General features: G+C 37.7%; 2 protein-coding genes across 2 annotated transcripts; both read left to right on the top strand.

The window, feature by feature from the left end:
- Nucleotides 1-1,632: 1,632 nt before the first annotated feature.
- On the top strand, nucleotides 1,633-2,816 carry LOC131773232 (adenosine receptor A3-like). Its single transcript, XM_059089217.2, has one exon. It carries the CDS (start codon nucleotides 1,672-1,674, stop codon nucleotides 2,794-2,796), a length of 1,125 nt encoding a protein of 374 aa, XP_058945200.2. The 5' UTR covers nucleotides 1,633-1,671; the 3' UTR covers nucleotides 2,797-2,816.
- A 2,118-nt stretch (nucleotides 2,817-4,934) lies between these two features.
- LOC131773219 (ubiquitin carboxyl-terminal hydrolase 19-like) lies at nucleotides 4,935-21,515 on the top strand. Its single transcript, XM_059089203.2, has 23 exons — nucleotides 4,935-5,262; nucleotides 6,084-6,145; nucleotides 7,434-7,528; nucleotides 7,765-7,836; nucleotides 8,647-8,762; nucleotides 9,541-10,581; nucleotides 10,833-10,966; nucleotides 11,284-11,376; nucleotides 11,604-11,780; nucleotides 12,340-12,450; nucleotides 12,807-12,890; nucleotides 13,564-13,658; nucleotides 14,337-14,397; nucleotides 14,873-14,988; nucleotides 15,486-15,629; nucleotides 15,978-16,063; nucleotides 16,388-16,504; nucleotides 16,856-16,956; nucleotides 17,452-17,494; nucleotides 17,606-17,681; nucleotides 18,019-18,171; nucleotides 18,578-18,750; nucleotides 20,131-21,515. Exons 1-23 carry the CDS (start codon nucleotides 5,160-5,162, stop codon nucleotides 20,340-20,342), a joined length of 3,465 nt encoding a protein of 1,154 aa, XP_058945186.2. The 5' UTR covers nucleotides 4,935-5,159; the 3' UTR covers nucleotides 20,343-21,515.
- Nucleotides 21,516-22,036: the final 521 nt, after the last annotated feature.

Here is a 22,036-nt window from a genome sequence, read left to right as displayed (position 1 = left end):
ATTCCTTCCTATTGCATATCTGTGAAAATATGCTGATCAAGTTATTTTTGAATTGCCGCGAAACCGTATTCCATCTTAAACCAAACATTTCTACATGTCATCATCTTTAATACCAGATGCTTATCTTCTTCTGAACGGGAAATTGAATGGGGATGGAAAACATTTATTTTACATCGATTTTAAAAAGACGTTGTTTGGATTAATTGACATTTTCCAAAGACAGTTTGGCCAAAAGTGTGTTTAAATTCTTGAATTGTGTGTAGTTTATCGGAACACAGCTACCTCAAAAGTACACAATACATCGGTTATTTGTCTCCTTTTAAACAATTACAGAACAACATTCTGAATTTCGAGGTTTTATTTCGGTTTATCGATGACCAACCGGTTCCCCTGCATACTACAAATTTGAACATCCTACCGCCCTCTACCTATCGAGTTTCTTTCGTATAGTAATGGTATCACAAAACATGATTTTTTTTCCTTCTTAGGGAAAGTGGAAGGAAAGGTTCGCCTAATAGTATAAATGTTGAATTGTTTTCTGCAACACTTTGACGAGAGCCACGACATGAGTGCAATACAAAACGTGCGGGGAAAAAAAAACAACAAAGTAAAACAAAGAACAAAATGAAACGACTGTTTTTTGACCATTACAAGAGAGTCTGCCAACCTCAGTTGAATTGAAAATGATAAAAGTATTTAAAAGCGGTCTCTAAAACAAATACATTTCCCAAACTTAGCGGACTGTCTTGAAAATGATCTAATATCAAATCCAGACCTGACATTCTGAACAGCTGATTCAACGAGGCTACTTTTTTGCACGTCAAAATTCATTCAAAAGCTTTTAGCCAAAATATGGCAAAGCGGTACTCGCCAATTTTAAACAGCACTCTGTATTCTGAACTTTGAGATTCCACATCTTTGGATCGATAGCTGAGCGGTTCCCCCGCAAACATGTTTTAAACTAGCTTTTTTAACATCCTGCCGCCTTCGATCTGTCGAGTTTCTTTTACATGGTTTTGGGTGGAAAATTGAAGACCCAATTCTGGAGGAGCCCTGTCCTGGAAAGCCTCAGAATCAGAGAGCACCTAGATAAAGAAAAATTCTAATAAGATTATTGTTGCTAGTAGTATTAGTAAGACAGATAATACTTCAATGATATTTTTTGTCTTTTAGATTAAAAAATAAAGGAAATTGTGAAGACGTTCTTGACCTGGCACAAGTTTGGGTTCTCTATTTTCACAGCAAATTAAGCAACACAAAAAAAAGAAAAAAAATTTGTAATTACTGCGTCACATCGTGGGTTTTGATCCAAGGTTTTTTTCTTGTTTTTCTATTGTTGTTGTTTTTCATAAAACGCTCAATTCTCAACTGTAGAGCTTTTCTTTTGTGTATGTAAATAGGTCAATTCTCAATTGTGAATAATCTTATTTTACCCAAATTTCGCAGCTGTATGGGCAGAGGCAGCGTTTGATAGGAACTTTTGAATTCTGGCCAACCTAAATACACAACATCACCAACTCATCAAATGATATTTATCTTTCCGACTTTCGAATCATTGTACAGGAAGATTTATGACTGACGGACAGAAGAAGTTATGTAAGCTGTGTAAAGAACTTTATCAACATAAAAAGGGCAACTGTGCGGTACTACGGTTTTGAACACAAAAGTTAGATGAATAACACAACTCATGAACAACGACCACCTCCGCCACCGGAGTTGGCGTCTCTCGTGAACACTGTAGATCTTGCACATTTGATATCTGGAATCTATATTTCGATTATCGCTGTCCTTACGATAAATGGAAATGGTCTGCTTCTCTTGGCTATCATCAAAGACCCTTTCAAGTCGTTCCGAACACCCACAACCCTCTTTGTGGTGGGTCTTGCAGTGGCGGATGTCCTCACTGGTGCCGTTGTGGAACCTTTGACAGCTTATATTTATATTGGACATTACCTTAAATTTCATCTTAATCCAGACAAAAGGAAAGCATTTATCGACTGTGCACATTTTACCTCGCAAATATCCTTTGTTACCATGAACGCATCTTTCCTGATTTTACTGGCCTTAACGTTTTGCCAGTACGTGGCCATATCGTTTCCGCACAAGCACCGCTCCATTGTGAACCACAGAAACGTAATGACTGCTTTGATTGTTATAGCGATATATTCAGTTTTGTTCTCGCTTCTTCCTGAGTATAATGTCCCTCTTAGAGTGAAGATGGAAATAGATGTGCTTTTAAACACCAATGCCATTGCCCTCGTACTACTCTTGAGCTATGGACTTCTCTACCGAGCTTACCATTTACATCTTAGCCGTGTGAGCTCACTGGACGAAAACCAGGCCGCACGGGCTCTTAGGAGAGAGCAAGAACGCGAGTTTACCGCGGCTAATTTACTTTTGGTTTCATTTTTTCTTGTATTTACTCTACCTTCAATGATTCTTTGGAACCTCGGGCTCTATAAGTATTACGATACTCGTTCTCTACCTTTTGATCAGCAGTTGAGACTGTCACTCGCAACCGCGCTTGCTTTTGATGTTCTTGTCATGAAGTTTGCTCTTGATCCATGCATTTATGCATGGAGATTGTCCAAATACCGCCATGCCATCAAAAAAATTATCAAGTGTGGTCAAGATGTTTCTGAGATCGATGCAAGCATTCCGACGAACACAACTTCACTCGCAAGTTCAAGACACGCCGGAGTAGATGGAAAAAAGGGTCAAGAGCGGGGTCGTTCGGGTTCTACAGCTTTTCCTCTTAATTTGCCTCATCAGTCAATGGCAGAACCCGAGGTTTAAACCACTCAGCTGAGTGGACTTGTGAAGTAGATGGAAAAAAGGGTCAAGAGCGGGGTCGTTCGGGTTCTACAGCTTTTCCTCTTAATTTGCCCCATCAGTCAATGGCAGAACCCGAGGTTTAAACCACTAAGCTGTGTGGACTTGTGAAAAAGAGAGGCATAAGACAACTTAAAACAAGGAAAGGACCCAGGTGTTAAGCTGATTGATCAAGTTAAGCGGTCATCTCTATGATGTGGTTGCAGTCATCCTTAACTAAGTCATAACGATTTGTTTTTATCGTCCTCCACCTGTATTAAACGGTTACTGAAAGCGAGAACACTCAAATAAAACTAAGAATAATATTCCAAGTAATGTTCAATCTATGTTTCTCCCCCAGAATCAAAGTAAGCGAGATTCTGCACAAAATAAGTGGTCAATTATGGAATAAAGTGGCGTTTTTCATCGGAGTCTTTTTTTTTGTAATACGCCTAATCTGTGGAACCTGTCTTAAGCGGTCCCCGAGGGTAACCGTTTAATGCAGGTTCCATTTAAAATAAATATAAATAAATAAATGAATAAAAAGATGACTAACTATACAGATAAATAGACATTTAATATCTGTAAAGATATCAATTGTAGGGAAATTTAAGGGCAGCATTGCCTGAAATATGTCAATGTAATGTAATTCAGGGTAATTTAGCATTATCAACTGAGTTGACAACGTAAATTGGCCACCGTAAAGAGTTTATTAAAATTGACGTTTCGAGCGTCAGCTCTTCGTCAGCGCGATTGTTTTAATTTTGTCTATCTCTCTGACGAAGGGCTAACGCTCGAAACGCATCTTTTAAACCCTTCACGGTGGCCAATATACGTTATCAACCTAGTTGATAACGTAACCCTGTCATACTCTCCCACCGACGCAGCACCACAGTTTCTTTAGAAACTTACACCCTCCTAATATAATGCAGACTTCGAATAAGGGACGTGGCAAACTTAGTTGATATTGGAAACACATCCTGTGTCTTTCATATGTGAGTATATCGAAGCTTTATATTCTTATCTTATCCACCAGTCATTAAACATTGAATATTCATTGACGTGCGTGCATGGTAGTTTTCCAAACTCTCTCGATGGGTTCTTCGAAACGAAGACGTAGCGAAAGAAGAAAAAATCTGGATCTATATCAGTATCTGAGCAACTGCCACCTACCTCTCCCCTAACCCAACATTAACTGTTGTTGGGTTAGGAGAGGGGTAGGTGGGTAGGTGGGCAGTTGCCCAGATACTGATATTGATCCAAAAATCTTATGGGCAGAGCAAATAGCTTAGCACATGTGTTCTCAAACTTTGTAAATTTCATAACCGTCTTTTGCAAAACATCAACGTGAAATCTCAAAAATGTGCACGGTCTGAGAACGGAAACCCCGACGGCAATATTACTCCAGTTTCCCTCTGGAACACAACACCACTCTCATATGTTATGCCGAAACTGAGGCGGGCGCCATAAAAGGCGATAAACACTATGCAGCCATTCGCGAAATTATCGCAAAAAATAGGAATTCATTTTTGTCTATTTCGCGTTGCCACCCTGCTGATATGTAGATAAATGAATAAATGGAATCAAATAAGACACAAAAAGGAAAAAAAGAAAAAAAAAAGAATATAAGAAACCCTGACAGAAAAAGACACTGTAAACCCTAAACAAACTAACAAAAAAACAGGAAAAATGAACAAAGGGAAGGAAAAGAAGTTGAAGAAAGAAAAGTAAAACAATTAGGTAAACAAAACAAATTATATTAAATGAAAATGATACACATATGACATTTGAGGGCACGAGGGATCTCCATAAACTAAAAAAAAAGATAAGTTGTCTACTGGTAGTTCAATTTTCCTACCTCTACCGGAACAGGCAATCTAAAAGCTCCGCTGGCTATGATTACAGCAGGTAGATTTGCTTAGAACCCTCTGATTGAACACAAACAGGTAGACAATCAAAATTGGGAACTGATAGGAATGGAAGTATTCCAAACTGGACGCGAAATTATTTCCCTGCCTTTACCATGCGCGAAGTGCAGACATTTAAAAATGCATGATGGGTAGAAATTTGACTCTGAGCATGCGTGATACAAACACGTGCCCATATGATGTCACGGCGGGCTCAGAAGAGGTAAAGTTTTCATTTGTTCAGTGGACGAATGGGTTCGTTTTATTCACGTTTTAGAACTCCTTAACGACTGTGAATGAACCAGCAACTTGAGGTATTGGAAAAAATTAATACATTTATTTGTTTAATTCCTCAAAACACGATTTACCACGACGAACTCACACATAAACATCAAGAACTCTTCGGTCCGCGCCAGACGTAAGCGAGCTGCTTGCGGTAAAATGGCAATTAAATGTAAGCATTTTGACCATTCGTCTGCGGAAGATCAGGTCAAATATCAGAAGATTCAGGCTGAAGAAGATCAAAACAGTAAAGAAAGTGAAGGTAAGGAGTAAAAGTGGATGAGACATTGTTGTAAACTAATTGAAAGCAATGTTTGTTTACAATTTGTCAGAAAACTGTCATGAATCCCGAACGGAAGTTGTGTACCTATGACCTTGCATTCATACTTTTCCTTTCAGTATATTTAAATTTTCGTCAATCTCTCTGCCAAATGTGTCACTCTTTTTGCCATTATTTTAAGAACCTGGTTGCCTATGTATATTAAATAAGTGGTTTTCTTTGCTTAGGGTATCAACGGCTTATTGAGATGTACACTGTTATTTTCATTTGTATTTTGTCATGAAATGTTTAGTTTTGTTATGTATTTTTGGAAAGTTGATTCCTTACCACGAGTTGATAGTATCATGAACAATCCGTTCTGAAGTAAAATTGACATCAAACTGCAGATGAAGCTTTAAGATAACATTGATCTTCCATTAGTTTCTCATGAAATGTTTAGTTTCTTATATATTTTTTGAAAGTTGGTTCCTCACCACGAGTCAATAGTATAATGAAGAATCCGTTCTGAATGTAAAATTGACATTGAATTGCAGATGAAGCTTAAAGATCACATTGATCTTCCAGCAGTTTCTATGTACTTTGACACAAGTGTAACTGAAAATCTTAATTATTTATTTTCATCAGGAATGCATGCAAGAAAGGATTTTTTACTATTTAGGGTTCACATTTTGTGCATATGAACAAGGAAGGTTTATAAGCTGAAAACTGTTATGCAAGTAAAGATGTGTCACTAACCTGTATCAGAAGGATACAAGTTACTCGTTACACCAGTTTTAACCAACTATTGGTACTTTTATATCAAGGTGCAGAAAAGGCAGGAGATACATATGACCTAACCCATCTGAAGCATGACTGGTATGATAAGGTGGGTTTAAATTTAAAAAAAAATGTTTTTGAGGAAGAATGGAGTGTTAACCAGGACCCAAACATTTTTTCCTGTTTGTCAATGTACCACTGATTCCAGTATGCAATGTTTCAGATGTTTTTTCTAAATTTGTAAGATAACAACACAGGAAGGGCATAGATACACTGATTCCAGTATGCAATGTTTCAGTTGCATTTTCTTAATTTGTAAGATAACTACACAGTAAGGGTAAAGATACACTGTATGAATTTTTTTTTGATTGAGAAAAACATCATGCAATGTGCCATTAGAGAAAGGTGGGCATTATATTTTAAAGTAAGGTCCCCAAAATTTCCTTATTAGCTTTTTCATCACCAAGAAAAGGTACTATCACAGATTCTTATATCTTGTAATCTGAAGTTTTCCTCATTCCTCTTCTTTCTTCTACAGTTATATACAATTATTGGATGCATGCTAAGTTGAATATAGCAATCTTCAAAGTTCATGTAGGGTCAGCATTTTTTGTGTTCCTTAAAAGGATTTTCCTTTGGCTTATGTAGGAATATCAGAAACTTATATTTTGCTTTTTTAATAATTTTTTTCATAACATGGTAAATGCCATCATCAAAACCCTTACCAGTGTCTTTATGGTCCAATGGTATAATTTGTGATTATACTTTTAAAGTCCCTGATGTTGCTTCTCGTTAATTTAGCAAAGTGTATTTTCAAATAATACAATTGCCCATGTGTGTGTACGTCACAGAATATTTATGAACTGTTGTATATCTACCTGCATCACTCTGTAGTTAGCCTAAAGAAAATAATTGGAAATTTTAGAAGGGAATTAAGCAAACTATCATTTGAAATAAAATAGAAAGTGCAAAGGGACAGAAAAGAAAGGAGGGAAAACCCAAAGAGAAAGAAGGCTTGCTTGAGTATCACAAGTCACTGTTCCACGACTGTGTGTTTTTTGACACATATATTGTAAACAATATAGTGGTACCAACAGTAGAACCCTGCTAACAAACCTCCTGGTAACACATTCAAGATCAGATTTCCCATGACTAAATTTTCCAGTCATTTACTATAAGCTAACTTAAGACTTTCTTTGTTTCACTTGGGAGTTTGAATGTACAGGGTTTTACTATATCTTATTGTAGAGCTTGACAAGAGCCAGCACTGAAGAGTGATACTGTATGTTGTTTGGTCACATACACCTGTATCTTTGTTGTTTTCAACCTTCCAAAATTTCTTGGTTTTTGAAACAAGAATTGTCTTGACTTGCATTTTCTAATTCTGTTTCTTTCAGGGTGAATTTGTTATTGTCCATGTGTATATCAAAAATTTTATCACACTTGATACAGTCCTTTATGAAGATGAACTTGGAGTTAAATTTTCCACCAGGTTTGTTATCACATGTGTCAATAATTTTTCTCTATGCTTTCAGCACTCAAAGTTGGAACCATTTTGGTCACCATGGCAAATGAAATATGTATTTGGTGACTAAAATTTTGACAGTATTGTTGTTTACTGGTTGATGCAATTACTTTGGATGTTGGTTGCCATGTTTGCTTCAGTTGATAACTCTGTTCTCCTGTTGAACTCTATCAATTAATTTGTTTTACTGGATATATCCACAGGGAAAAATCATTTCTAAAGATGTACTCTGGTACATCAGAAAGGACTTTGTTTTTATGGAATCTTCGACTCAGGTTTGCCACAGATAATTTTTGTAAATTTATGGTAATTTGAGTGACTGTCTTCTAATGTCTTCTTTGGTACGTATCACCCACGAACCAAATGAGCATGTATGTTAGGTGGTGGAAATAAATGAAATAATCACTAATTTTAGGAATCTCTTGATTGTCTAACAAATTCTCCTTGTTACTATCAGGGGGAATGTAAAAAGAACAGTTTGGAGAATATGAATACCAATTTTAGGTTGTAAAGTGTTCAAACTTGACTTTGATTTATTCTAGTGCTGTGTATTTTGAGCTCTGTGGCTACTTTTTTAACAATTTTTTATCAAAGCCTGCAAGTCACTTTGTTTTTACTTAGAACCCTTGATGCCTACATGTACATGTAGACACCATGTACACCTGTAGTGTGACAACACAACATCTCCTGTCCTGTAGTGTTTAGTGATCACTGACGACAATTTACAAATAATTTTTTTTTATGTTACCCTTACTGATAACAGATCACTGACGATTAAACCTGAGTCACAGAATGATACATTTAACACTATTGAGTGATTATTATTCTGTGATAGAAGAGAAATATTGTACTCTGCTTTCCATCATAATTACTATAATCACATCACCTGTAAATGAAAGGAAGCCTTTCTCCAATGTTTTCTTTGTTATGGTCCAAAACATTTTAGGGTGATTGTTCTGAATTCAAGAGATAATGATTTTAGTCTAGTCATGTTGTCTGTACTGGTTTTGTCTTAATTTTTCTTCAATTATGCTGAGTTGTTGTTTATGATGGCATTGTCTTGTTTTTTTTCTCTGACTGTGCAGAGGGAAAGTTGATGTGGAAACCTCCCAGAGTAGAGTTTCAAAAGCCTTTCTTGAATTTTCATTAAAAAAGACAAGTCCTGGCCGATGGAGTGGTTTGACACAGCCACATATCCCAGGTAGATATAGTAGATACTGTAGATATCCAAGCTTGATCTTATCTTACAGTGCTAACAGGCATATTTTTCAGAATATGGAATATATTTTGATAAATATATTCTATTTTGTTGTGCGTCTGTTCAGTAATGGATCACAGATGGACTCAAAATATGGTATGAACAAAAACGTGGCACACAGGGTGCATTTGCATGTGTCACCCATGTTCTTACCACAGTTTAATGTTTTCTGTGATCTATGTACTTTAGAGAACCATGGCAACATGGAATCTATTTGTTTTATACAATAGAAAAGTAAAAGCTTATAGTGGTGACCTCATATACACATGTCCTCTTATAGGGTATTGGTTAGAACTGATCAAAATGTGCGTAGGGTTCAGCTTATCATAGAGTTAATTTTAATTTACTTACCTCTACTTACTTTAACTGCTAGAGATCATGCTGACTAAGTTGTCTTCCAAAAGTTTGTCAAGGATATAATTATTGTTGTCTTACTGAAGTTTATTTTCGACTCCCAAGATCAGATTGTTAATTCTCCCCTCTAGCTGCAACACATTTCCTTGTAAGTAAGTTACAAGAATTTGGTTTTAGATCAAGGTAACAACTTCTACCTGATAAGTTTGAGTATTCTCATTACCTGCTTGCAGGTTAGTGTATGAATATTGTAGGGAGAAGTTACATTAATCTCTTCTGGGAGTTACACTGTAGAGGGTTAAAATGAAATTACACTCAAATGTAATACACCTTACTAAAATGTCATTTTTTCATTTCTTTTTTTCAGGAAATTTAGAGAAAAGTGATTTGTCAATTGATAGGCCCTTCAAACAGCTATTTAAAATTGGAAACCATGATATGTGTCCTGGGTCAATGTCTAAAGAACCAATAACCAATGGGATTGATGAGAATTGTAACAGTGGAGAGAACACTGAGGCTGCTCTGCCAAATGAATCAACAAAGAACATAGCTATGGAAAGTAAAGAAAAGATAGGTGAAGAAGTTGTTACCAGACCTGAGGAAAAACTTCCTCAAGGTGGGCATTCTGCGACATCAAAGGAACCTGACTGTCCTTTGACAAGTGGGTCTTCTGTGTCTGAGAATCCTTGTGACTCCTGTGGATCTTCAGATAAGGAAAGTGCCAACCTAGGTTTTGTTGAGGAATGTATACCAGGAGCTGTTGATAGCGATGACCTATTGGAAAATTGTGATTCAAAAACTTCACTGCAATCTCAACCTATGTCAAAAGATCCTGAAATTAGAACTCCACATGCACATAATGAATCATCAAATGGGAATGCAACTTCAGACAGACCTGTGGAAACAAAGGAGACAGAACAGGATCTGTACTCTCAGGTTCAACATGTGGCAGGGACCTCTACTGCAGAAAGTCTGACAACTTCATTCAGTACTCTTTCCACTTCTGTGCAACCTAGTACATCAACGTCAACCCTTCCTTCTGTGTCACCATTTGACTCAAATTTTAGATCAGCAGGAGAGGCAACCGTACCTCCACCACCTCCCATACCACCTCCTCCTCCATCATACACCCCTGCTGTGCAGGGATGTGGTGATGGCCAAGTTAAAACTGGAGTTATGGGTGGAAATAAAAGTAATATTAATGACCTTCCCTTCAGTGACGCCATTAAAGCAGCAACATCCAAGGGTGCCAGTGGCAGTAGTTTTGACGATGATGATGATTATTATTCTGATCAGGAGTTGTCCTATTTTGGCCTCACAGGGTTGGAAAACTTGGGAAATACCTGTTATTTGAACTCCATAATCCAATGCTTAGCTAACACAAGACCTCTTAGGGACTTCTTCCTTGGTAAGTTTTGACAATATTGTACAGGTACAAAAAAACTTGCCCTGTGCCTAGTATCCATCAACCACTACTGTTTGTGGCTCAAATGGATGCTGGAAACTCTGTAAAGTTACTAATTTACACACAACTCACACCATTGTGCATTATTTGCTGATTTGCTCAAAGCCACTTGTAAAATGATAAATTGACTTTAGTTAGTAACTGATTGGATATCACAGTCAAGATCTTGATGGTTGGGATTGTTGTATACTCAGGTGGTCAGTTTAAAGAGGACATTAACACAGAAAATCCATTGGGCACAGGAGGAAAGCTTGCCATCATTTTTGCCAACCTAATGAGTAACTTGTGGTCTGGAAAGGATAGATCTCTATCACCATACAAACTAAAGGTAACCAAAAAAAAAAGAATTGGTATGTGTACATTACTGGGTATATCTTTGCCATTCTTGCTAACCAGTTTCATTATTGTTGTTTTTATTCATGCTGATGGTGTTTTTCTGCTCAAACAGATGGTTGTTTTGTAATTTTTTCTTTCTTAGTAAATCTGTCAAAACGACTTACTGTAAGTTGTCCTTTAGATTGTTGAAAACTGAAAGAATGGAATGCAAAAACAATTATACTTTTTTTTTTAGACCAACACTGGCAAGCACCTCCAGAGTTTTGTTCACTCTTCCTGAATTAATACCTTACTGAACATTTTTTGTAGGGAATTGTGGGTGAGAAAGTCTGTCAGTTTAAAGGGTTTATGCAGCAGGATGCTCAGGAATTCATGGCCTTTTTATTGGATGGCCTTCATGAGGTAAAAGTTGTAAACAATTTTCTTTCTGGAACCTCCAGTAAGTGTAGTCCTTAAAAGAAACCTTTCATGTTATGTCAAAGCAATCAATATAAGGATTTTGATGAGTCGCTCTCAATTGTTAGTAAAATATTAAATTGTAAACCTGTATGCTGTAGATAAATTTGAAACCATTTGCTCTAAATCCTACACAACCTGTGGCTTTTAACGTGCATGGGATAATTTTTTAGGATCTTAACAGAGTTAAGGAGAAGCCCTATGTGGAAGAGGTGGAAGGAGCTGGGAGGCCTGATGCTGAAGTTGCAAATGAAGCGTGGAGGAGATACAAGAGCAGGAATGATTCAGTGATTGTAGATTTATTCCAAGGACAATTGAAATCCAAACTCACTTGCCCAGTTTGTAAGAAGGTTAGTTTGGAGAATGGTGGAGTCGATTGAAGTGGACTTCAATGATCTTTAATGATGCACACTCAAAAAACTTTCAACAAAAGTACTCTTATTTGTTCCAAAGAAAGAATGGGAGGCTGCTGTGAAAAGGATACTTTACATGTAATTCTTTCCACGTTTCACGCAGCCACCACATGTATGCACTACGTGTATAATTATGTTTTGATTGGTCAATTTAGCTGGTAGTATTGATAAATCAGATAATATTATATTTAATAAAGTTAAGAGGAATTTTGTTTTCAAAATTTCTCCGTTTTAATGGTCAACTGTTCTTACCTGTTGCAAGCAGATGGAAATTCAGAACTTTTGTTTGCTTTAAATTGTGCGTTAACATGTGCTAAGTAGTTGAAAATTAGTCCAAATGGATTTGTTTTGCTGTCAACATGTATGAGTCATTCAAGCCTTCTAATCATTTCCTGCTCCCTTTAATTTAGGGGCAACTCAGTCTATGAATTGCAGAACTCAGTTTATGAGAAATTGTATACAATAAATCACTTATTTATTTAAATTTGTTTTCTAGATTTCTATAAAATATGATCCCTTTATGAATCTGTCTGTACCACTGCCAAAAGACCAGAAAAAGCTGCCTGTGTATGTTTTCTTCAAAGACTACAACAGAGTTCCTCTCAAGGTAAAGAGGGGTGTTAGGTTTAATTTTTCATGGATTTATTATCTCAAAACCAAACTGGCTTCAAAAACTTTAAACCAAGGGAAAATAAAAGTGACACGTACATGCTTTAATTCAAATTTTTATACATCGATTTGTTTTTTTATTATTATTATTGTACATTAATATACTTTAATTTTATTTGTCAGGTGCAAACCAATTTCACCATTGATTTTGTATTTAGTTTTGTTTATCTGTTAGTATTAACCCTTGAGTTTTTGAAATACACTGTAAATGAATCTTTTAGTGTCCTCTGTCGTTGTTTAAACTGACGTGTCCAGTTTAGACACAAATGGGTAACTTTTTCGTTTTCATTTTAGATTGGGGTGAAAGTCGCTTTGGAAGCGAACGTCGAGCAGTTAAAGTCTGCCGTAAAAAGAATTACTGGAATTCTACCTGATCATGTAAGTGACTGTTTTTGTAAGCATGGTTACTGATAAACCAACCGTGTAGGTGCACTGTAGACGATTGTTATTTAAAAACGTTCATGTAAAGTAAGAGTATTTAAAGCACCTCAAAGTCTGTCAAAGGAATAACGTGTGTAAAAATGCATAAAATGTCTCTCCTAGCGAAGGTTAGCCATGTTGCAAGTTATCGAATCGTCTCGTATCAGTGATAAAAACTCTCTTTCTTCCACACGCCACGGTTCGCTTACGTCAATCTCTGACGCCTCATTCAAGCTATTGTTGTTTGGAAACACAGGGGTTTCGTTAGCAGTCGGTTTGTCGGGTAGATCTATCCGTTTGTAATGTGCTGGCGACTTCAAGGGCTGCCGCTCGAAACGTCAGCCTTTAAACTCTTTACGGTAGCCAATTTACGTTTTCAACTCAGTTGATAACACTAAATCACCCTGTTATACTCTCCCACAGACGCAGCACCAGTTTCTCTAAAAACTTGCCAGCTTGCTTTTATAACTTACTCATTTGCACCATGATTTTAAAGAAACGACCTAAAAAAAATTAATGCGCAACTTTATACTACAATTAGCGGCAGACTCCCTTGGTATACTTGTTTCAAGACGATAACTTCACATAAACTGTACATAAATGTGTCCTTTTTGTTAATACTGTTACACAGATGAGAGTTTATGAAGTCTTTAGAGGGAAATTTCACCGCGCATTTGAAAAAGCAGCCAGCTTGTCTTCTGTGATGTCAAATGACATTATAGTTGTGTAAGTACTCATTAGGGTTAATTCAGAGGTCTTAGTGAGCAGGGTCCTCGGAAAGTTTGGAAGAGATAGCTTGGTTTCTCAAACATGTGGCTTTTAATTATTACTTGTTAGGGTTAAATCTGAAAGCTTAGTGGCCAGGGTCCTCAGAAAGTTAGGAAGAGATAGCATGGTCTCTCAAACGGGTGGCTTTTAATTCAGGTGACATAGGTACGAAGTCCCCGGAGGAGAAGGGGTTGGGTTCATATTCCGCCAGTGAACGTTTGGAAATTTTGGGGCTTTGAAGTTTATAGTGTATACACACTCTCATGTATGTAACGTACTACAATGTGGCAGTTAATTGCCAAGGAAAAAGGGAACGCCCCTGCTTGAAATACGAAGAGAATCTAAAACAGTGGGAGAATGTAAGCGAAAATTTTATCGGTAGATTGTGACGCTCAAGAAATAAGTGTGATTGTAAGGTTTTTTGGACAGTAATCGAATTTTCTTACAATTCGTTGTTCGCTAAAAGAAAAACCCATAGCATTAATCCAGTTGCAATGTGTTGATACTGTGTTTGTGCCAATGCAGAAATTAGGAAGCTTTTCGCAGTGTAGAAACGCCATTTTGTACGTTAAGCTAGTAGTATGTCTTTACGTTGGTCAGATCGAAGGTGCTTATAATGTGTTTATTTCGTTGTAGTTATGAAGTGCTCAGTGAAGAGGAGGCGGGCGAACCAGTGTATGAAGTACCAATAATACAGGTATCACCTCTAAGTTCCGAAAGCTAACCCTCCGGACCGATTATAATAGATTTCTCTGTAGAGTATGCTTGAGACGAGGCATACTCTCCGGAATTGTAACTGTCACGGTTTTAATATACACTGTCCACAGGGCAGTGTAGTCTGGCCCACTTCTGGTATTATGGCAAATCGTTGTACAGGCTTTGGTTTTTGGGGAGATCGAGCAAACGATAGCCCCTTTAAAGTAGATTTTTTCCATTCTTTCTTTCCCTTAATCCTCTTGAAGGAGGGCAACTTAAGGATCTCTCGAGTTTGCTCGCAAGGAAAGAGACAAATAATGATATTTAAAACAACAACGACAGTCGAAGTAAAAGGCAGATAGAAATGGTTTGTTGATGGCTTATTGGCACGAGAGAGAGTTTCTTTGAGATGAAATAAAACTTAGAGTTCGAGCAGGTCGGTGTTGTTTACTTATTTTGTGTTTTTATTTTCGCAGAGAACAGTGTGTCCACGAGTGATGCCCTCTCATTGTGCGAGCTGTTACAAGCGCCCGGGGCCCAATGACACCCTACGGAGATGCACTCAATGTTGGGGAATAGGATATTGTAACCAGTAAGTCAAAGGAAAAAAGAATGTTTTATTGTCTTACTTCTCTGTACCTTGAGGTATTCCCTTCTTTTCCATAGCGCATCCTGCCTACGCTTCATTTTCATGCGTGAGTAGTGCGTGCGCAAGAACAAAATGGCAACTTTCATCACAGTGTTCTCATGCGCCAACAGTCGGTGTTTTTAGCCAGTTACTCGTTTTTGAAGCGCGAACCATTGCTGCATAGAAGGAAAGAAATTGTAACGATCTGAGAGAAATTTTAACCTTTGCTGGTTAGTGACTTTTTATGGCTGTCTACTCAACTAAAAATTTTCTGTAGAGGACAGTTATTCTGATTATGGCCGGATGTCCGCCAGGGATGTAAATCGCGATTTTCTCGTAAACGAGTTCAGTGGCCCGTAATCAACAGGTGCGAGGGGATAGGGATGGATGAAGAGGATAGGGGGACGCGATGCGAGGAGATAGAAGTCATTTTATCAACCACTCTTTTTTGTGTTATGCAGACGATGTCAAAAAGAGCATTGGACAGCTCATAAAAGGGTCTGCAAAAGGCTACCTCAACCCATTGGATTGCCCTTCGTCATCAGCATTCCTGCTTCAAAGGCCACCTTCAAACAACTACAAGTTATGGCTGAAGAGTATGCTAAGTATGTCGAATCTTGACTTTTTACTTCCATTTTGATATGGTTGTTGTTGTTTTTTTGCATTTCACTGCACTGCATCAAAAGTTATAATCATGATTTTCAATCGGAATTTCTGCTACTTCCTTGTAAATGACGGGCATATCAGGTTTAGTCTGACAGTGCTAAAAAGGGGCCGCCATTTAATGCTAAGGTGGAAGAACACGTGGGAGACATTTTTTTCACTTGAATTACCAAGATACGGCACATATTAATATGAATGAGCATTGAAATGTTTTGTTCTCGTTTTTTTTCCGTTTCCGTTTCTGTTTTTATGTTTATTTTTGTTTTGTTCTGTTTGTTTTTTTGCGGCAGGTATTCAGTAATTATTCAGCCTGGTGATAGTAGCCAGCAGAATTCGCCAACAAAAGGTGACACATCTACCTCAAGAGTTGACTCTGGTGAGTCAAACTACGAGAAAATTGTTTTATATCTGGGTTGAAATGTTGCCTTATCATCCTGTGCCAACATTGTCTCTGGTGCAAAACCTCTACCTCTGAGCTCGAGTATATCCGTCGATCGTCATGCATTCCTTAGAGTCACCATCTACAACATAACTTTCTGTCAACAAACAGTGTTCTACCTAAGGGAATAACATGTATTTTGGCCCCACAGGGTATCTAAAAGGTTGCTGCTTGTATTCAATTGAATCCTTAACCTTCTCATTACGTTAACTTGTTCCCGTTGCCAAGCCATTGACGAAATCGTTTAAATTCTTTCTTTAGGCGTTACCTGTGTGGTGGGTCCCCTTAAAGGCAACATGCCCAAGTTCTACATGAAGCCTGTCACAGAGTTTGGAGATGCTGTCGTTGGACAAGAGGGAAATCGCCTTTCAGATGAAGGTACATTAAATTGTTTGAGAAAGAGCGTTGGAACATGAAAAAATTCTGGTTTCCCCACGTATTGTCAAACCTTAGACCTTCTGATTTTGTGCTCGGCGAGAATTACACATACCTCCATGTCGAGTTAGGGGTAATACCATTTGATTCATGTGAAAAAGAACAACATCAACAACAACAACTATAGAAATAACAGCTTGAACAACAGCTAGGGCATCGTCATCGTCAGCAAAGGCTGTTTTAAATGCTTTTTTAAATGCTTTTTCAATGGCTCTTTCTTATTGCAAAATTGAAGGAAAACGTAAAAAAGGGTCGTGTTGTACCGTGTAACTATAATCTTTTTTACTGCAACAGGATCAACGCCGCTGAATTTGGAAAACAAATACATTTCAATTGACTGGAGGAATTATCCACGATCACCGGATTTTGTTGACGTGGACGAAAAAAAAGACTGGGTATGGTAGGACCTAACTTGACCCTTAAACTCCCGTGAGAGACCAAAACAGAATTTCTCTTTACAATATCTATACAATATCAAACAGAGAAGTGACGAGAATAAGGAAAAATATCAATTAGGGGATTAGTAGTTGATCCAACACTAAATTCTCCGAACTAACATCATAAGGCTTGTATGGCAGATAGTGAGGAGAATAAAGGAGATGTTTGAGTATCTGTCTTCACTCGAAAGTGTATGAGATATACCTGACAAGAACACATGTCGCACACTTTCAGATGTTAACTTCTTGTTATTTTTTAAAGTTATTTTCAGGGTTAGCCTTAACTAAATGTTTCCGAGAGAAAGTTGTTAATATATTATTTTGCTGAAAACGTATCAATATTCTGTTGAAAGCAATAATTTTATGATCTCGTCTAGCAAGAACAGTTTCGTTAGTGCTAGCTCATCATTGGTATATTTGTCGCATTTACTAGCCTTTTTCACTTTATTTCAGGATTTCGAAGAACATCCGTCATTCAAATCAATGATGATGTCAGGTGAGTAGTTGCCTTGATTATTTTTGACTCGAGTTTTTCAAATGTTTTGTTACAAAGCGTTTTCAAATCCACTTTATTACACTGAAAGAAATATTTCCCTTCTTTCTTCAGAGCCGTACAGTTGTTCTTTAAAACAGTGTCTAGAGCTGTTTACAGAACCCGAGACATTGAGTGAAAATGACGCTTGGTAAGCTTTCCCCTTATGAATGTTGCTCGAGTGTCTCGATGGGTTGATGGCTTTTATGGTTAACGGTTACAATTTTTAGCCATTTTATGACTAACAATACAGTTCCCTTCCATTGTACATTAAAGGAATATTTTTACGGTTAACTTTTTTTACTACCAACGATTGAAATGTGTCAAATTTTACACCTAACGGCTAAATTATTTGGCGCTTTTATGGCTAACGGTTAACGCCACTGAGACCCTCTTGCTTTCGCCGTTGATATTTACAAAGCATATGAAATCTGCGTACGAAATTGATTGTTGCGCATGTGAGTAAGGCTTTGCTCGCTGATTTGCAGGTACTGTCCTCAGTGTAAAGCCCATCGTGAGGCCACTAAGCAGTTGTCAGTGTGGCGTTTGCCGGAGATACTTATCATTCACCTGAAGAGATTCTCCTTCCGGAACATTTTGTTTAAAGACAAGATAACGAAATTAGTCGAGTTTCCGTTAAGGTTGGTGAATTTATTTATACGTTGCATGAGAACTAGCGACATCCATGCTTTTTTAAGGAATGTTCTGATAACATTACCCGCAGTTAAGTGAAATTTTGGGAGGCTATTTCATCTGTTGTTACTCTTTTTTCCGGTTGAGATGATATTTCAAACACGTCGGGTCAGAGCCTTTTTCTTTTATGATGTTGTCTCACTCGTGTTATCTCCAGTTATCTCTCTTCTGAGAGTGTCTCGTAATGTAATAAAGCAAGGCGCAGCCAGTTCTCTGACACTTTCTTTGTTTTATGAAGCTTTTGTCTCCGTTGGCAAAGCTAAATGTCTTAGCTAAGGATTTAGAAAAGTTTTTATATTTCCGATCATTAGAGAAAATTTTTTTTTTTTTTTTTTTCCGTCGCCGTTATGTTAGGGGCCTGAACATGTCTCGCTTCACTCTTGGTAAAGATGACAACGAAGAATCATTGTACGATTTGTTTGCCGTTGCTAATCACAGTGGTACAGTCAGCTTTGGTCATTACACCGCAGTCGGTCGGCTGGCAGAGGCAGACCATCCTACCAACGGACTGAGTCGTGATGGCTTGGGTTTGTACACACATTGTTGCTCTCACGTTGTGTGGGAATGGATAGGGCGGGAAAGGGGGTCGATGTACACTGCGTGAATGGTGCTAAAAATAATTGAGTGTCTAAGTCGTTGCTTTTGAAGTTTAATAATATACATGAAAAAATTACTCAGTTCTGATTGGTTAAGATAAATGCAGTTTTCAGGTAATTCAGTGCAGAAGAGAGTTAATTCAGTGCAAAGAAAGAAACAAATCAGACATTCTGATCGGTCAATAATCAAAGAAACTCACAGATAGCCAATCAAATGCGAGCCTTGGATGTCGCAACAAATTTGAAAATTTGCGAGCGAAACAATGGCTGGCGTTTTAGGTAGGTTTCCTTTCGCCACCGCGGCTGAAAAACAGCTCCAACAACGAAAACACTGTAAAAAGCACTGCTTTTTGGTTGTCGGTTTGGAAAAAGTGGTGTTTGGAGAAGGGAATTGCCAAGGAAATCGAAAATTACAAACCGACCCAGCTTAACACTTTGCTCGAGCAATCCAACGCCGAAATTAAAAACAAACATGGTTAAACCTCAGAAACGACGGTTCCATTTCATCGAAAGTGATTCGAACACAGACTGAACAATTCCTTGAACTGTTTAGCCGGACTTTGAACTCTTTTGCGCCTTGAAGATGTGAAGATATCATTGCATATTATTGTTTTGATCGTACGCGGTTGTTTTGACCGAACGCACAGTTTGAATAAACTATTTTTGCACTTGATGCGCGTGCTTTGCTTATGCTTAATGATGATAAGCCATCTCGTATTTTTTCATGTTTATTATAAACACGTAATCACATGACTTTTCTCGAGCAATTTGGAATAAATAAGCACTTGTTAATTTTTTCAAAGACCGCAAATTGCACTCGCCCTACGGGCTCGTACAATTTTATTAGTCTTTAAAAAAAGTTACTCGTGCTTATTTATTCCAAATTGCACTCGAAATCATGTGATTACCTATACAAACATATTTGATTATTATGGCAAAATCATGACGACTATGACAGGTAGAGAGATTTAAAACCACGCTTGCTTGAGCAGTAGTTCAACTTTAAGAAGCGCAACAACTGCCAACGTTTTTGGGTCTAGTGTTTTGTTTAAATGGCATAGTGGCGAGCATTAGATAGGTAGCCTTAAGCAGTTGTGTAGGGCTGAAGTAGGTCAGAGAGTAATCCCGAGCGTAAAGAGCGGAATGAAGTATAGTATGCCCTGCCCCAGTAGCAAGTGTTACGTAATTTGCAGCTGTAACCTGGTGAAGGTGTATCTGTGGTATGTGTTTTGTTTTTGTAAAAATCAGTTTAACTTGCGTCTTTTCACCTCACAGTACTTGGTTTTACTGATTTTCATCTCATTTCCACAGGTTGGCGTTATTTTGATGACCGGCATGTCACGGAGACCCATGAGGAACGCGTCGTGTCCAAGTACGCTTACGTGTTGTTCTACAAACGGCGGCCCACTGCTAATGACTTTGTAAAACAACTTAGCACCCTGGAGCAAGCTGAAGAAGCTGAACAAGCTGTTGATACCAAAGAAGAAAGCCTAGAGGACATTGACGAGAACGAGCTAGATTGAAGTACATTTGTAGAGTACCTTGTGTAAATGGCTCACTAAAAAGTACAACCTGTAACCCCATGTAGATGGATATCTTACCGCTAGGTTACTATGTATAACAAAACGAGCTAGATTGAAGAACATTTGTAGGGTACCTTGTGGAAATGTGTCGTTAAAACTACTATCTGTAGTCCCATGTTGATGGATATCTTGCCGCTAGGTAAATATAAAATTATGAACTGCGGAAATAGCTTTGAAAAGTATAGCTTTGTATTCATTCAGCGAGGTGATGAACATGAAGCGGAAAAATAGGGCTCCACTGAAAGTTTGTATATCTTAGTTGACCAGGTTTAAGGAAACTTCAGTTCGTTTAATGCATGCTTTTAGTTAAGTTCGTTGTATATTTTGTTTCCCAATGTAAATGTCTTGCATATTTTGCCTTGGTTTAAAAGTCTGCATCTTCTTGTCTAGCTCTGTATGCTTATATGTACAGTTAGGGATTTGAAGTTCGCGATATTTCGAGTTCAGCTATTTTTGTGGTAAGGAAGAATATTTTTAATACTTGGGCCTATTTGGTTCTTTTATTTCTAACTTACTCTAATTATTCGAACTAGATGGATTAAGCTTCTTTAAGTTATAGTTGTAAAAATTATTCGCCACAACCCTATGGCACAGTTTAGCAGACGTAGGGGAGCGTGTGGCACCTTTCGAAGGATTCCCGGTAGGTTAGGTTGGGGGAGTTGGAGGTATCTCACAGTTCTACTTATGAAACTGTTTTGTAGTGAAACTCTACAGAAGAGAAAGGGGAAAAAATGATGAGGAAAAGAGCAGCGGAATTTGGGAGCATGATTATAGGATGATCATCCAAATATCAACGAGGGAAAATGTTTATTTGCTTTATAAATACCGGAAAGTTCATCTTATTTGGGTTTTTTTTTTTAATCAGAGTGATTGTCGCTGATAGAAAGCTTCTTAGTTCTCAACCAGTTAACTCGTTCTCTCTCGGTCAGTTATTGCCGTGAGAAATACATACGGAGAATTGAACGCGACCAAAATTTGTAAAGAAGAACAGAATGACAATTAAAAGGAAAGCATAGGAAGGTGCGATTACGTGCAAAGAAGCAGTGGCTAAATAAGGTTACTTCCTTTAAGTAAATAAATAAATGAACGTTTATTCTTTTGTCTCTCAATGTACAGTTAAGAGTCCGTTCACTTCATTTTTCGCTTCATCCCGATTGTTTTTGTATCCAATAAGCCACGTGCTTCAAATAGGACTTTTCCACGCAAAAACATCTCATGATTTTCTCGCGCTCGGCTCATTCGAAGTCTGACAAATTTTTTGTAGTACTGAAAGTCTCCTTGAAAATAAACAAAGCACGCGGGTTGCTTGTGACACACCAAACTGGGTGAAGCGTTTCAGAATGCGTTGCGTGATCGCCAACACCTATTCCGAGGATTTACCGAACAGCTTTAAATCTCTTGGTCATAGGAAAAGTACTTTTTTATTTTTTTTATTTTTCCAGAGAATTGCATCGTATTGTTACGTAACCGCACCTATTCCGGTATACCTATTCCGAGGACTTACCGAACAGCTTTAAATCTCTTAGTCACGGGAAAAGTACTTTTTTTTTTTCCCCAGGAGAATTTCGTCGTATTGTTGCGTAACCGTACATCGTCCACCACATCTCTTACATGGTCTCTCATACATGGTCTTT

Source organism: Pocillopora verrucosa, chromosome 14 (genome assembly GCF_036669915.1).
Source record: "Pocillopora verrucosa isolate sample1 chromosome 14, ASM3666991v2, whole genome shotgun sequence".
NCBI lineage: Eukaryota > Metazoa > Cnidaria > Anthozoa > Scleractinia > Pocilloporidae > Pocillopora > Pocillopora verrucosa.
This window is presented reverse-complemented; position numbering and strand designations above follow the sequence as displayed.